The 15643-nt window shown below is 43.1% G+C and overlaps 1 protein-coding gene across 3 annotated transcripts in view; it reads right to left on the bottom strand.

Annotated features, from left to right (window-relative positions):
* Window positions 1–15643, bottom strand: part of mast2 (microtubule associated serine/threonine kinase 2) — a 237522-nt gene that overhangs the window by 172238 nt on the left and 49641 nt on the right. For 2 of the 3 annotated variants that reach the window (XM_080722675.1, XM_080722676.1), the window contains exons 2-3: window positions 11151–11301; window positions 10183–10364 (exon numbers count right to left, since the gene is read on the bottom strand). In XM_080722675.1, the coding sequence (XP_080578801.1) occupies window positions 10183–10364; window positions 11151–11301 (333 nt within the window). The remainder of the gene's footprint in view (window positions 1–10182; window positions 10365–11150; window positions 11302–15643) is intronic. The other variant, XM_080722677.1, reaches the window with a different exon arrangement.

The following is a 15643-nucleotide window of genomic DNA, read 5'->3' as shown; positions in this document are numbered from 1 at the left end:
GGATGATATCCCTTCCTGTCATCAATATCTTGCATAGTGGGGGCCAAGGGGGTGCAGTTGTGAAATGATTTTAAGCTCAACGCAGGTCAGTGCACGCTCAGTTTGTTACTCTAATGAGGTTTCTGCTATGCACAGTAAAGCCCTTCGTGTTCATTTCACTGTGAGAGATGACATGTAACAAAAGTGCACAAATGAAATGAGAATGTACAAATGCCATTTGTACACTCTCAAGAGTAAAATGAACCCGGATTTTACTGTGGTGGAATAGACGTTTTTTGGTTTGTTTTACCCGTCTTGCACTACATTTACTTTCTGTTTGCTATTCGCTAGATATCTCATAATAACAGCTCTACAGCTAAGATAGCAGGACAATAGTGCTGGCTGCACTGAAAGTCACTTCATTCCTGCACACGTATACTGTACACACACACACCTGTGCTCTAGGCTTAGGCCTTTCAGCTGTGTCTGTAGGCTAGCTAGCAATGTAGTGCAGCTATCCCGAGAAGCTAAAATATGCGGGTGTGCGTGCGTGACTGCGTGCGTGATGCAGGTAAGTGCTCTCTCAGCAGGACACTGGAGCAGTCAAGGTACACTGTGTCCTCCTTTGGCTGTGACTCAAGAACATGACAGAGGGAACCGACAGCCCGAGGCAAGATGGAGGTGTGTGTGTGTGTGTAGAGAGATTATGCAGATACAGTATGTGGAGGAAGATAAGCTGACTCTCTTTCCATGTTCCATCTCCTGTGTGAGAGAACCACCTGATCGCAGCTGGAGACTTGGTTCTTGACTCTCATGCTTAATTTATGCTCTGTCGCATGACAATGTAACACACCGAAAATAGCTGATTAACAAGCTTGTAAATAGGCCATTTTCAACAAGCGACGCCATTGTACGAATCAGGCTTAACTTATTCTCACTGCTGTTGCTGCTAATGACACCTGCATTTGCATCTGGGGATCAATAAAGGTTATCTCTCTGTTATTTTATTGTGTTGTGTTTTTTAATTGTGATATGGATCTTCCTGGGTCTGGAGTAAAGATTGGATTGATATGTTATCTTGTCCTATCTTAACCTTGAGCATGAGTCATCACTACTCACCTCGCTAGAAGCGCTAATGCAGCGGTTCTACCGAGGGCTGCTTGTCAGATGAACAACCTCAACCCACCACATACGCTACAGCATGTCAACCGCTCAACAGCCCAGAACAAGCTCTGACTTTGACAACCGCAACAATGTGTGCACGTGGCACGGGCAGTTATACACAATGTTTTTTTTTTCTTGTAATCAACTTTAAATTGGCCCGTCCATCAACAGGAGTGAAGTCACATGCACTTCCTTCCCTCCAAAATCCAACGCATGACTTCATACTGCGTTTGTGATGCTTTCACATTGATGTCAGTGCAGGACTGGTCCACTGTAGTCATACATTAGAGAAATACTAAAAATGCATTTCTAATATGTTCCAGACATAGTAGAAATGCTGCTGTCCACGAATTGTCCACCATTTTGTTCTGTCTACTGACACAAGAAAGGTGGTCTTTTCACACAATCCCAAAGAAAGAATGAATGGTATGGTCTATTTTCACGGATCCGCCCTGGATAGTTTAGTCTTGTGAATCGTGTGTGCATTACTGTATGTGCAGGCTGGTTGGTCTATATTCTCTAAATGACAGCTGGAGTAGCTGGACCCAGAGGCATCCTGAAAAGGAAGTTGGATGGCAACTGCATTGGTGGGGTGTTGGCATGTTGTTATGATCAAATTCATAATGAGCTTGAGAGCATGTGGCTGACACACGCCTTCATCTGTCCCAACTCTCATGGGCACTCTTTTGTGCCCATATATGGAGCTGACTGATGTGTTTGCTGTTGATACCATTACATGGTTATGGCTGAGTCAGAGTGGCGTCAGCCTGCCAGCCCTCCCATTAGCCAATTTTAATATAGGATACAAAATCTCTTCCCCGGAAATAGCTGACGTAGACTGGCTATTTTGGCCAAATATGTTTGCCAGTTTTTGACAAATGTTTGCCTACTATGACATGCACAGAATAGGGATCATGGTAGGGTTCATGTTGTCAAAGATCAAATAAAAAATGTCTGGATCACGTCACATCTGCCCACATCACCTGCCATCTGGCATCTTCATTACAGTCTTCGTCGGCATCAGTCGCAGTGGCAAAAGTGACAAATGAGCACAGCAATTATTCAGTGTGTTCTCATGTATTTTTAAGTGCCGGCCAGGTCACCCTGTTCCCCTGCTTATCCCGCTCTCTCTCTCTCTCTCTCTCACACACACACACTATACTGCGCCCATGATGATACAGCAGGTTCTGTAAATATAGTATACATACAATATACCTCCAAAGAGATAAGATCTTCTATGCAGTATGAGTAGTACGGTATACCTACACAGCATGCTCTAACTGCCCAATACATTGTCCTTGTGCGTGCAAGCATTTGAACGTTTCTTTCAAATGCATGAAGACTATAGCCCCTTTTCGACTGCAGTTTTAGCACCACACCACACCACACCACACCACACCACACCACACCGCACCATATACAAATATCTACATTTTCCATTACAAAAAAGTACCCCTATCGGTAAGAAACAAATTGACCCTTTTAACTGTGATTATAATACAATATAAATTTGTATTACAACTATCCTAATTATAATGCACTGTAATGGATTATAACTGTGATTATAATACATTATAAAGTATTCATGTATTACTATGATAATTAAAATACACTATAATAGATTATAATAGTGGTTATAACACAATAGAATCTATTATCATGTATTACAACTATATCCTGGTGGTCTAAATGAAAAGTCAGTGAGTGATCAGTCATTATGAAGTGTTTGGCCCTGTTTGGCCTAGCTCAGACCTACTCTAGAGTGGATACTTTTTAGTACCCTGTTTAGTACCACTTTCACACCACTCTACCCAGGTCCTTGTAGTGGAAAACCTGGCACAAGTGGGCGGTGTGGTGTGGAGTGGTGTGGAGTTGGGCCAGTGGAAAATGGGCTTAAGTATGCCAGTCTCCTTTTTCCAAACTGGAACACACACACAAAACACCTTATTAACGTTCCTTAGCTTTCTCTGTTTTGGCCAAATGTCACTGGCGAGGCCCATTTCCAACAACCACTGAACAGAAAGTGACTAAACATGATCACTTTGATGCTCATCTATGAAACATGACAGGGCAGTTCTTCTGTCTCTCCCTGGCCAGTGTCAAACGACAGCGCACAGCCTGCAACACAGCTACACTGCTTTCATGTCAAGCTCAGTATTCACCCTCTAAGCTTCTAGTTCTCAAAACAAATGCAAATGCTATGCTAATTTGGACCTGCGTCGTTAGCGCAGCGGTTCCCAGCGCCCACTCCTTGCTACTGGCGAGTACAAAGAGCCAATACTGAAAGATGATTGGACACGAGCAGTGGACTGCAGCACTCAATGGAGAATATTTCCATTTTTAATATTCAAATTGTGTGTGTGTGTGTGTGTGTGTGTGTGTGTGTGTGTGTGTGTGTGTGTGTGTGTGTGTGTGTGTGTGTGTGTGTGTGTGTGTGCGAGCGAGTGCATGCGTGTGTATTCCAGGTGCAAGGCAATCACACACAAACTCACATAAACACCACCTGCCTCTTACAGCGGTTACCAGGTGATTCTCAGTTAATGGCTACAGTAAGTAACTCACAGTTTCTTTTCATGCACACATGTGCAGACTGTGCACAGTACACGCATGTACACACACACAAATCAGGCCCTAGACCATTAGCCGGGAAGCAAACACCATCTGGCCATCCAGAATTGTTTTCCCAGAAGAGGGCACACAGGTTCCACTCATCTAGCTCAATAACATACAATGCTCCACACAGACACACATGTGATGTGACACTTTCACTCTCTCACACTCACACACACACACACACACACACACACACACACACACACACACACACACACACACACACACACACACACACACACACACACACACACACACACACACACACACACACACACACACACACACACACACACTCTTAACACTATACACAGTACAAAACACAAGTATAAATATGGCCCACGGCTACACATCTTACTACTGTGCATATTAACACATAGGTATTATATGAAATATATAACAATATTGTATAGGAAATATGAGGAGAGGAGAGTAGAGTAGAGTAGAGTAGAGGAGAGTAGAGGAGAGGAGAGGAGACAGTGCTAAGGGGGTTCAGGTGTTTTGTCCAACAACTAATGGAAGTCATTCAGATCAATCAGAAACTGACAGGCTTGACCCTGAGGCTGTGTGTACCTGATGCCCTGGAGAGAGACAGCTGCTTGTGTTTGGTGTGCTTGTGTGTGCATGTACACACATTCCACTTTTATAGGACCCCATGGGGACACAGTAGTAGTAGCATGATTTTCAAGCTGAAAAATGCAATATCCCACTTTTGTCAGGTGGCCAGGTTTAATGCCCAGAAAGTTAATGCTCTCCCTTTTGACAATAATGATGTTGAGAAATAATTGTTAATCGTTTTCCATTCAAAAACATCTTAAAACAAAGTTGGTGCCCCTGCTTTCGACGCCAATATTTTTTGGCTTGTGTGTCCCCCTCCTCCCCGGGTATAGGACTTTTATTTTTGAAGCCGTGAAAGCCGCTTCCAAGGAGTGGCTTTGTGTGTCCCGTACCTGTCCCGTGCATCTCTACGCTGTGATTGGTTAGTTTTGTCTGTCCCGTACATGTCCTGTGCATGTCCAGAAATAAGAATTGAGGATTGGTCAAGCTTCACATGACAATTTGGCCCTCCAGACAAAATCATTCATTCATTCAGAATTCATAAAAATATAGAACTAAAGTATAGATCTAGAACACAGAATGTATAGATCTAGAACACAGATTTCAGAATAAAAATTCACCGCTTCACTTCGAACCGAGGTTTGATTTCTAAATTAAGTACTGTATACACAAGAAAATACACCCATATAATATTTAGTCTTTGGTGGCTCAAACAGTTATATGCCGTTTGATGGAGGAGGGAGAGAGACATACAGAGAGAGAGGGAGAGACAGAGAGAGAGAGAAAGAGAGTGTGTCAGGGAGAAGGTATCGGCTGATGACCAGGGGAGAGGAACCTTCTAATCATGTATCCACAAGAAACTCAATAAACTATGATTATTTGCTCAGCTAGAATAACGCTGCAGGCCATGTTTTCCGTTTTGAAAAGCCATCTACAATTTCCTACTGGCTGTATTACACAACAACGATTTTCCAAATCTCCGTTGTGGGGGGGAGGGGGTTCATACCAATTACAGTGTCAATCATACCAAGCGAAAACAAACTGGGGTTATTCAGTCTCCTTTTCTTTTCCACATCATGTTCCTAAGAGCATCACTTAATGTTCCCAACCACACGGTGATGTTAAAAACATAACGTGGCTATGGTCATTACTGTCAGTGTGCTTGAACCGAGGACTGACTGCTGGGCTGTTGAATAAGACTTCTTTCATGAGCCTCGGTGAATCCAGGCAATGGAATATTAAGAGTGAAAGAAAATGCAATGTCGTAAATCTACCTCATTCAATGAGAGTGAGAGTGAGAGTGAGTGTGAGTGTGAGTGTGTGTGTGTGTGTGTGTGTGTGTGTGTGTGTGTGTGTGTGTGTGTGTGTGTGTGTGCGTGCGCGTGTGTGTACACGCGCGCTGGAGAGTTCAGAACTGCACGTGAGCTCAGCAGAGTGCTTTATTAATTATTATGACCAACTGGGTCCATACAAAAAGGGAGAGACGGGTCAGGTCATACCATAGATAGACCATATCATGGTGGTTATTTAGCACAATGACAGCTGATCCCCTAATCAGCGCTGAAAATGGTATGCATATGAAACGTGCTCTAGTATGTTTTACAAAACTGATAACTGGCCTAAATTGATACATTGTGGTTAACCAAATAGATAAACCTTCAACCTGGCATCCCTATTTTGAGCATGACATCAACAGCGTCATACGACAAAGGATAAAAGTTACACGGTTAAGGGCACAGAGAACAAATTCAATGTTTGTTAAAATTCAACAGCACTCTCTAGGGAATGAAAGCAACGAGAGCCATAGTAATGCAGAATTGTTGCTAAAACCATGCATCACATAATTATGTTGGAAGTGTTCAGTGGTGTAATTGATGCACCCAGCCTGCTGTACCAGGCTCTGGGCTGGTGCAACTACACATCAGACACTGCTGCCATCTGCTGGTCATAATGAAATCATCTCATTTAGCAGCGTTTTATATTTTAATGTAATGTAAAGATGCCATGTGCAACATGCTGTGTTCTTAACCTTAATTTCACAGTCACCATTTAGATTTATTTGAATAAAAAAAGGGATCTTTTCTTAACAATAATCAAATCAAATTTTATTCAAGAACTGAATGAACTACTGCAGGGGTCTTCAACAGGGGGTCCTCAGAGTTACTACTGTGGGATAGTTTAATGATTTTAAAAGAAACAACTTGAACCCTCTCATCCTATTCTGAGAAGAACTTTAGACAAAAATAGCAGATCTACAAGCTCTCAACGTCTTGCGCTCCGAGGCGCTGAGAGCTTGTAGATCGTCCGTTTTTGGCAAATAGGTTTGGTGTAGAGGTAAAAAAAGAGCAGACCAAGTACAGAGTGAAATGTCAAATTTACTAAGTATTGACCATTTAAGTGGTTAAATGTCTGGGGGGAAAAAACACTAACACAAATCCAACAGGAATCTTATCTATGAAATCGATGAAAATCTGCAACACATTTTTATACAATATTTAGTTGGGGTCTCTGCTTTATCTACCGCTAAGCGGTCCTTCGCCTGAAAACGTTGAAGACCCCTGAACTAATGTATACTGAGACCGAGCAATGCTTTCCGAGCCCTATGATGTGTACAGGTAATGTACATTCTGTTGTGGACAGAGTCTGAAGGTAAAATCTTTGTGTTATCCGTTTAGCCTCAATGGTGTGCTGTTTACATTTCTGACTAATAAAGTACTCAATCAATCAAAATCCACAGCAGTGCTATTTTGGGCTGTCACGATTATGACATTTTACGTGACAATTAATTGTCACACAAATAATTGCTTTTAATGATTTAATTGTGTTTTCGACACAGAACACTGGAGCATATGACTTCACCAACATTTCTGTTTGGCTTTGAAGTTACACAGGGCAGATAGGCTATGACAAATAACCTAAATATACAAAGGAATGACTGGCATATTTAATAACTTTATTCATACATTTATGGTGGAAACAGCCTATCTACAAGATGCGTTGTGAGCTTCTAGATCTGCTATTTTCACTCATTTCTTTAAAGTGTTTGAAACTATATGAACATTTCTCAACATTTAAATGATTATGACGATTATGCAAAATAATTGCGATTAGAAGATTATCTTATGATAAATGTGACAGGCCTAGTGCTATTGCTAAATACTACTACTGTAAAACATGGGCTGCATTGTAGAATCAGTTACAGGGGCTCACTGTTTCATAAATCCTGAGGTCCCAACATGAATTCTAGTAATAAGTATTAAGGTTAAAGGAAGGTACTATACAGTAGGTTTGAAAAAAATCTGCCATGTCTCACAAAAACACTTCCCTCCACTGTTACAGTATACTTCTTGCTTAGGCAGCACAGGCTACACTTCCTCTATTGTGCTGTTGGAATAACAATGCTGGGGTCATATCATAACAAACAGAACTGGTTACAAAACATATGAAATACCAGCACGGCTTCCCAGAATTCCCCAATGTTACGAGCTAATGTCGGCAAATAAAACCAAAGTGGGCTAAGCGGTGATGTAGCACCACCAGTACCTATGCAAGTTGAAAAACAATCAATCACACAGGTTGATAAACTATTTTTCTGTGGAAATACAGTTTACACTTAGAGCGCACATTTAATACATCTTCATCTTCATATGGGTACAATTCCCTCCTGGTCCAATAGGAGTCAGAGTTGTGCACAGAACAGAGTAAAGGATAATAGAACAGAGATACTGATGCACACAGCTGAGTTGCTGCTATGTAGACCACTTTTATATGTAGGTCAGCACTACTGCATGCTGATCACACACACGCACGCACGCACGCGCACACACACACACACAGACGCGTATGCACTCTCACACACGCGCGAAACTAAACTAACCTTCACGCTTCGTTTCTCAAATGCTGGTGAGCATGGTGCTGTGAAAGAGCTTCTCTCTGTGGATGCTGTGTGTGTGTGTATGCGCTGTAAAAGCCTGAGTCATCTTTTGACTGCTGCGTCAGGCTGGCACAGCCTGCAGTGTGTAGAGACAGAACCCATATGGAACTAAGCTGAAAGTCCACTGTAGAGCAGCTGTTCAGGTGATACCATGCAGAACCACATGTCTACGTGTACTGTACTGTACACTCAGGTAGGAACAGCGTGTCATTGTGTGAATGTGTGCACAATTACAGTTTTGGCATTTAGCAGATGCTCTTGCAACTTACAAGTGCCAAATCAAAGTAAGCAGAGTAAGCATGAGCAGTAGTCAACGAACAACAAGGTAAGCAGTCACAGAAGTGAAGTGAACACAAACCTAGCATCTGTCTAAACAATTATACTCTCTAAATAACATTCTTCTTAACGTGTGTGTGTGTGTGTGTGTGTGTGTGTGTGTGTGTGTGTGTGTGTGTGTGTGTGTGTGTGTGTGTGTGTGTGTGCGTGCATGCGCCTTGCACTGTACACAATCCTAACTCAGAGTGAACAGATGTAACCAAATGGACACTTAAGACCCTGACAGACTGAAACGTCATTGACGTGTGTCAAGTTATGCCTCTTGTTCACATTTAAACGTCAGTCGGCTGCACCACCATTAACTCATTTTGTGCTCCTGAAATTAACGGATTAAAATGTCCAGCGTGCCTCTCACTTTCTCCATAAGCGGCCAGTCTCTTATTTTGAAGGCCAGAAGTCGATTGCGTAAACACTTCCGGTTTGACGTCATCACGTCATTCACCGGAATCGCTCGTCGTCAACATGCCGTTGTGTAATGGCGGATCGTTGCTTTTCAACATGTGTTTTATTAGCGAGAATCTACTGCCATCCTCCCCTTTGAAAGTGTTGTTTGGAGATAATGGACATTAAAGATGAGATTCCCCGTCTGCCTCAATGTTATGGGATTACTATTTTGTGCACGTGGATCCGTGATGATGATGAATCGGCGAGGGCGATTGTGCCAGGACCTTCCGCGCAGCTACAGGGTAGGAGAACCGCCGTTACAGTAATGGAGTACTTTTCACGAGTATACTCGGGATCGGCACCATATGATACTCGAGTATTTTTCACGAGTATTCTCGGGATTGGCTACAAATGAGTTAATAATAAACGAGGGACATACCGAAACATACACACGTATGAACGCACATACTCTGGGATTGTAATGTTATACATGTCATTCTGTCAGCCCTGTGTTAAGTTAACAACTCTCGTCAACCATTGCACAGCAGAATTCACCAGTGAACCGAACCTCTCTTCTTTCATTGCATTACGTTAGGAACTATCATCTTGTCTCTGAAGCCCGACTAGTTCCAATAAGTATGTATGTCTACAAACTTCAATAGACGTTTATTTTGGGGGGGATATAACGTATTAAACAGCATTCTTCACAGTTCACACCAATGAAAGGTAGACCATAAACCTTAAATTACTTAATGGCTGCTGGACACATAACTTGGCTTTATTCTTTATGGCATACTTATGCTTCTCTGTAATGGAGAGAGCTAACAACAACATGCTCTCATATATAATATATGACAGCATGTTGTTGTTAGTGGCATTTATGTTATTTAATGCTGAATTATGTAGCTAGGCTTTAGTTTATTTTCTGGTACTGCAGTGGTTCTTAACCTTTTTCTTTACATTTAGTTTGACTCGGTTCCACTGTGAAAATACAAACAATGGGTTCATTTAACAGAAGCATCTGGCGCTTTCAATGTGTCAGGGCGTTCACAGGTCCATTTAGTTACACTTGTAACATCAGAGTTACAAATGAATAAAAAGTATGGATAAGTTAAAGAATTTGCGATCTAAACCTAAAACCCAGGCCAACTTTTCTTTTCAACACTGATTCTTTTACTGTGTAGGCCAGGCTATGGTATCCCTGTGGTACTGACCAGTCCGGTGAGTGAGGGGGCGGATTGCCCCAGGCTCTGGTTCCTCATACGGACCAAGTTGTTGGCGTCACATCCTTGAGCTCCTGAAGACATGGGCCCTCCCAGAGCCGCAGAGCCACCCTGCCAGGCCAGCTGGCTCACCCCACCGTGCAGGCTGCTGGACAGGGGCAGCAGCTGCTTACCTGGGGAGGGAACAGAGATAAGGGCCTCTATAGCAGTGTTTCTCAAACCTTTACATTTTACATTTGAAGGTCTCCCCTTAACTCTGACAGTATACACATGGAACCAAATGTTAGGGTCCATTTGTACACTGTTAGAGTTACAGACTTGTATCAGGGTCAATTTGGAGCCCCATAAAGGAACCCACAAAGTCCCTGGAATCCACTTTGAGAACCACTGCTCTGTAAAGTATGAGGCTGTTAAACAGTAACAGAATTTGCTGCCTCAATAACACTGCATTCAAAGAGTTTCCTATATCATTATTGTCTTATTTTTTAGTTTTCCTTTCTACAAAGAACTACTTAAATACACAAATAACGTTTGTAACGTTTCTATTGACACTTTTAATAACGTCTGACGTTTTTATTGACAGCAAAGCTGATGGTTAAGGATGGGAATTGATGTGCTTTGGGGAGGGCATTTGTCAATGGCATTGTCGATTCTACTTATTACTCCCCTTCCGTTATTGATCCCTGATCTGTGTGTCTGAACACAGATCAGGGATCAGTGGTTGCCTACATGGCTGCCCAACTTTGGTCATAGCCACTTCGAATGGTTTTAAAAATGTGCTTCTCGATTGTATAATCACAAGTAAATGATCGATAATTGCAGATCTAGAGGACATCATTAATATTGACAAACTATGAAAATATAATACGTACAGGAAATTCTGAATGTACTCTACTTAAAGCCATTTAACAGTAACATTTGTAGGTGTGTGGGCGTGGGTGTGTGTGGGCGCGCGTTACCGGTCATGGCCATGCTGCTGCGCCGTGCACGGTTCTCATCCTGGCTCAGCTGGCGATGGAGCTTGGTCTTGGTGGCGTCTTTTGCCGCCGGCGACAGGTCGGGGTTACTCAGCTTCCTGAACAGGAGGGGAGGGGGCGACGCAAACTCCTTCTGTAGGAGGGGGACGGGAGAGGGAGGGAATGAGAAAGAACAAGCCTTCAGTAAACATACTATTCTATCACAGTCAGTCAATCAGTGGGTCGGACTTGACCATCAAGATCCGCTTTGGAAGTCATCAGTGTGAAAAGTCTATGTAACTATATGGGATAAACATTGGTGATTCAAATATATGTATCTGGGGGCCTTTACAGTCTACAGGCAGGCTGTACAGTACAAGGCTCTACCCCTAGTAATCTTATATATACATTCCTTCAAAAGCCGCATCCCACTTCCAAGCCCATTCACGCCCACTTCACATCGACTTCAACTCATAGGTAGCTGCTAGAACGTAAGGAATACCGCCCATAACTCTATCATTGGCCCCCCGTTGCCATGGTGACCGCCGTCCATTGGCTCGTATTCCCAGCTATGGGACCGGCGGATCCAATTTCAACCGAGGGGGGCGTAGCCAGAACACACACACACACACACACACACACACACACACACACACACACACACACACACACACACACACACACACACACACACACACACACACACACACACACACACACACACACACACACACACACAAAAATAGCTAATAGTTAGCTCACAACTTTCCACTTTTCTCTTTCACCTCAATCGCAGTAACATCGTATACACCACTTGGCTAGGACTGATCACGTGGCACACGGAGTTCTTAACCGGAAGTGCGTTTTTTTTTTTTGTTTTTTTTTTACTTTTTTTTTTACTTTTTTTTTTCAAAAAACTTTTTTTTTTTGAAAAAAAAAAGTTTTTTAGTAAAGAAGCGGGCGTGGACTCTAGATGTGAGCGGCCCGAAGGGCCGCGAACCTCTAGTGTTATAAAACAGTGCTGCGTATGCACGCAAACACAAGTATTCCCATTCACACAATTGCATGCACACAGAGACACAGACAGACCCATCCCAACTGTACGGTAACTCACACACCCACACAAAGTTTGAAGAGGAAAACACCTGTTTTTGTCAGTAAGCAGGGGAATGCAACGCAAGCCTCCTTGCCTCACATCATCATTAAAACCACATCACTGCTGCCCCACGGTACTAACTGACACTCAAACATCCTGTGTGTTGACATATCCCAGCACTAACCACACAAGTCCAGGTTAAAACACATGTCCCTGTTTTGGAGTTTTCCAATCCTGCATGACAGGAACACTCCTCAACGTTCCTCGACTCCAGAGGTTTGCTTGGATTCAATGGTGAAGTCACAAAGTACAGCCCGCACACATACACACACACACTCACTCACACAGCCTCTGAAAATTGTGGTCCAAACAGTTCGGAAACATCTGCCGTTCCCGTGGAGACAAAGCCCACGCGTGATGTCACATCCTCTCCCTCACCGACAGGCGGGCCCTTGACGGAGCACGCTCCATAAAGGAACATCTGGAGAAGCCACGTAAAACACACACACACACACACACATACCGCAACATAACTCCCAGATGACTGCTCATATGAAAGGGCTTTAGTGAAAGCTTCCGTTGCACTCGGCCAGAGGAAGCCTTGCGCAAACTCACTCACTCATTCAGACACACACACACACACACACACACACACACACACACACACACACACACACACACACACACACACACACACACACACACACACACACACACACACACACACACACACACACACACACACACACACACACAGTCTAATCATTCACACCTTGCCTCCATTAGCTCAAGCTTAGCTCACTGAGCTCAGTGAACCATGTCATTAACAAAAAAACTCCTGTACTTTCAGTATGCTTCATGTAGCATTGTGTGAAGTTGTTGCACATGCATGTTGGATGTAACAGAGTAATACTAGTCATTCAACTGTAATCACAGCCTGAGGCGTACACTGCTTTCATGCATTTCACACACTTCTCTCTAGTAGTGGCAACGTTTAATAGTGTGGGAGCCGTTTTCAGACTGGGCCTAAAGCTAACAAGAGACAAGGGTGTGAATGGATATCAGATAAGAGGTTGAGCAGTTGAGTACAACAAGCACACATCATTAGCTCTACAGTTACTCAGGGTGCTTTAGTTACTGTTGTTACCTCAGGCTAAATGAAGCTTTATGGTCACAGACAAGAGGGTTCTGAACAGTGAGATAATAATACACCTTCATCTGCCGACTATCTGATGCAGTTCCTTTCCTCGCCGCTAGGTGGCAGAGTGATAGAAAGGACTGTGTTGTTACAGCCTGGGAGAGAGGATACCAGACAATAAAAGACACATGAACACATCAACGCTGTCTTGTGATAATCTGTAGTGATGAAATGAGGCATGTATTGCTGAGTTGTACATTTAGTCTGTTGAGAATCTAGTGAGGGGGAAGTACCAGCACCCAGCACAAAGAGTGTGTGTGTGTGTGTGTGTGTGTGTGTGTGTGTGTGTGTGTGTGTGTGTGTGTGTGTGTGTGTGTGTGTGTGTGTGTGTGTGTGTGTGTGTGTGTGTGTGTGTGTGTGTGTGTGTGTGTGTGTGTGTGTGTGTGTGTGCGCGTGCGGTGTGTTCCCGCCCGCAGTGCTAGAATGTGTGATGGATCACAGCTGTCAGTTTAATACACATTTCGAAGCAAACAAAACTGCTACACTAACTTGACCGCGCTGACATCACATGCAACCCAAAATACAAATGCTGGAAAGTGAATCTGGAAAGTGAACGTGCAAAGTCAACTCTCTACCATTCTCTCTCTCTCTCTCTATCTGTGGGAGCGGTCAGGAATGAGGAGTCATGTGTCTGCAGTTCAGATCAATACTCCTAATCCACATAAAGACCAGAGAGACTTTAATCCTACTGCGGACTGTTGCCATGCTTCACATGCAAGGCCACACACGCACACGCACACACACACACGTACAGCTGTGACCTTGACCCGTTTCCAGTGTTGATGAGACTGTACACACAGACTACCCACACAGACTCAACAAACGCATGGATTCACACACAGAAAGAACAAACATTTTCCATTTCCTAACGACTGCAGTGGAAATCTGCAGAATAAAGCATGGACCCACCCAATCCTCTCAACGGAGAGCAGAGCACACACAAGTGCAAACACACACACAGGTACATTCCTGATTGTGTGTGTGTGTGTGTGTGTGTGTGTGTGTGTGTGTGTGTGTGTGTGTGTGTGTGTGTGTGTGTGTGTGTGTGTGTGTGTGTGTGTGTGTGTGTGGAAACCGGACTAACACTGGAGGAATAATGACTGTACTGTTGACAGGCTTATCCCTGGTAGCAGCATCATTACTTGCTGTGCTACAGTGCAGGGATCAGAGCACAGGGTGTGTGTTGTATTTGCACTGCACTTCGGCAGATGGATAGCTTTCAACACAGCTTCTGAAGACACAATACAAAAGGTACTCTACTCCAGTGTTTCCCAAACTCTTACATTTCAAGGTCTCCCCTTAACTCCAACAGTGTACAAATGGAATGGATAGGGTCCATTTGGTTCCATTTGTATAGTGTTAAAGGGATATTACACTTTCAAAGTCATTTTATCGTCTAATCAGGCTTTTATGAACACCCTGAACAGTTTTTAATTTGCTTGATTCAATATTTAGATATTTGATGTAAATGTTACCAGGCCCGACACGCCCAGGCCCTCTCCACATACACACCCATTGTAACTTCAAACTCCATTTTAACCATGATAAATTCATTAAAAACACCCGTTGTTTTTTCTGTTGACTCATACTACCCTTCTAATACGTGAGCAGGCCGTGTTTTTTCGATAACTTTTTTCATTAATTTTTAATCATTATTTGGGAAAATGAAAAATATTTAATACAAAAATGGATTATTAAAAATAAATGAAAAAAGTTATCGAAAAAACACGGCCTGCTCACGTATTAGGAGGGTTAGGAGGGTTTGAGTCACCAGAAAAAATAATGGTTGTTTTTAATGAATTTATCACGGTCTTCTTCTTTCGTGTATCATCGTCCTTGATGATTGGTTGACAACATTGTATTTCACAAGATTTCTTGTTACTTAGGGGAGGCCATGGGGCTGGCTGTCGTCTTCTCCCCCTTGCTGACATCGGTTAAAATGGAGTTTGAAGTTACAATGGGTGTGTATGTGGAGAGGGCCTGGGCGTGTCGGGCCTGGTAACATTTACATCAAATATCTAAATATTGAATCAAGCAAATTAAAAACTGTTCAGGGTGTTCATAAAAGCCTGATTAGACGATAAAATGACTTTGAAAGTGTAATATCCCTTTAAGGTGGTTGCACACTGCTGCGTTTTTCGTTGCGAAATGCGTTTTTCAGGACAAGGAGAGAGAGGGAGATAGAGAGAGCAAGGGACTGAG

This window comes from Nannobrachium achirus, assembly GCF_963921795.1.
Source record: "Nannobrachium achirus genome assembly, chromosome: 1".
In the NCBI taxonomy this organism is placed as follows: domain Eukaryota; kingdom Metazoa; phylum Chordata; class Actinopteri; order Myctophiformes; family Myctophidae; genus Nannobrachium; species Nannobrachium achirus.
This window is presented reverse-complemented; position numbering and strand designations above follow the sequence as displayed.